General features: G+C 39.4%; 1 protein-coding gene across 1 annotated transcript in view; it reads left to right on the top strand.

The window, feature by feature from the left end:
- Positions 1–981, top strand: part of LOC103132732 (mast cell protease 2-like) — a 1,219-nt gene extending 238 nt beyond the window's left edge. Inside the window, exons 2-4 of the mRNA XM_016667559.1 lie at positions 4–178; positions 261–446; positions 764–981. Of these exons, the coding sequence (XP_016523045.1) occupies positions 4–178; positions 261–446; positions 764–971 (569 nt within the window). The 3' untranslated portion in view covers positions 972–981. The remainder of the gene's footprint in view (positions 1–3; positions 179–260; positions 447–763) is intronic.
- The last annotated feature ends 980 nt before the right edge of the window (positions 982–1,961 follow it).

Consider the following 1,961-nt stretch of genomic DNA (forward strand, 5'->3'; position numbering starts at 1 on the left):
CAGGTGTTTCTCGGCAGAAGAGAATCATTGGAGGTCAAAACTGTGATGACGGGGAGCGTCTTCATCATGTTCGGCTGGAGAGCAGCAATGGTGATGAAAGGATCCGCTGTGGAGGATCCCTGATCCACCCTCAGTGGATCCTGACTTCAGCTCAGTGCTGGAAGTCGGAGCCAGGATGGTAGGAAAGAGACTTGAAGACAGTTTTATCTGCAGATGATCAGGTTTTCTGTTTGTTCCTTAAAATCCAATCTTTACTGCAGGACTAACACAGCAATATTGAAGGTTCATCCACGGACTGCTGGGCAGCAGAGTCAGGTAATCCAAGACATACCTGTGACTTATACTCACAATGGCCTCCAGCATGGCATCATGTTGCTGAAGCTTCAGACACCAGTAACAGATGTCCGACCTGCTCAGCTACCAGACTGCAGGCGTGAACTTAGAAGGTAAGTCTTTCTCTGATCAAAAACATGACTTCAGGTTTTCTGTCTCCACTCCTCCAGTCCTGCTGCCTCTGCTTCAGCACACCTGAGTCAGGTAATCAGGCCACCAGCAGAACCAGAACCCGTTTAGCTCAGGTGTGTTGGACCAGAGACACATGTAAAGGACGCAGGACACCGTCACTGAGGACTGGAGGTGGACACTCCTGTGTCAGTGGATGAAGTCCTTCATGGATTCATTTTATGTTCTTTCATTGTTCTTCATAACAATTAATTTTCTACATTGTTATCTTGTATTTTTACATTTTATTCTTTTGTTTTAGAGGCGATACTGTTAATCTGGCAGGAGAGGGAGAAATGACAACCGGCCCCAATAATGAGCGATGTGAGAGAAATATTGAAGTTATGAGAATAAAATCTTTGTTTCCGTTTCTACAGAGATGGTCAAGTGAAGAACATGTTTATGATTCTCATGTTTCTCTACAGTGCCCTTTCCTAGTATTGCACCACATCTTCAGTGTGTCAACATGAAAGTTGTTGCTGTTTCCCAACTCCATCAAACATTTACGCGCGTGTTCCTTGCTTCAGAACCGTCCAAGGATATATGTCATGTAAGTTTGTTTCTGCAATAACTCTCTGCAGTGATTAGAAGACTTTTCTGTTTTACAACATAAATATACTGATATAAATTTTTCTACAGGGCGACTCTGGTGGAGCAGCGATGCACAACGGCAAGATTTATGGTGTGATTTATGCTGCTGGAGCAAACTATGTATGTCAGAAACCAACTGTAATCCTTGATGTGTGTAAATATCTGTGGTGGATTAAACAAACAATTGGGTTTAAATAAAACAAACTATCATGAAATACAATTCTCATCATATTTTATAATTCCATCTACATCAGTTTGATCCACATGTTTGTAGAATTAGAATAAATTAATTATTTTGTTGTTTTCTTTCTCACCTGATCTTCACCTCCCGAATGGAGTTTTCTCTTCACCTCAGAAATGAAAAATAAATCAAATGCATGAAAAAGAAACATTTCCTGGCTCATTGTATTTACATTCATGGTTCCGTTTGTTCAGTTGATATTTTCCCTGAACTGACTCTAAAAACATGAGTTTTAAATAACAAGCGGAACACCAGAAGTAATTTATTTATTCAGTTTTTGTCTTTATATTTTACATCAGAAATGAACATGCAGCATCTAAACTCTGCAGCTCTGGAGTTTCTATTCCTGATTTAGATCTAGAGAACTTTAAACTGCAACAAGACCAAAGAGCTGTGCACAAAAATAATGAAACAGAAGTCACATAATGCAACAATAAATAGAAAAAAACATCACATTTGTAATAAAGATACAAAGAAAACAAAAGTTAAATAATTAAACATTTTAAAGGTTGAAATCTGGAGAGAAAAGAAGTTTTAAGAGTGTCCTGCAACTCTTAGATGTCTCCCTGGTTCAACACACTTCAAACAGCTGTATCATCTCCTAAGTGCAGTCAGGTTCTCCAGAGTC

Source organism: Poecilia formosa, unplaced genomic scaffold (assembly GCF_000485575.1).
Source record: "Poecilia formosa unplaced genomic scaffold, Poecilia_formosa-5.1.2 Scaffold1256, whole genome shotgun sequence".
Lineage (NCBI taxonomy): Eukaryota > Metazoa > Chordata > Actinopteri > Cyprinodontiformes > Poeciliidae > Poecilia > Poecilia formosa.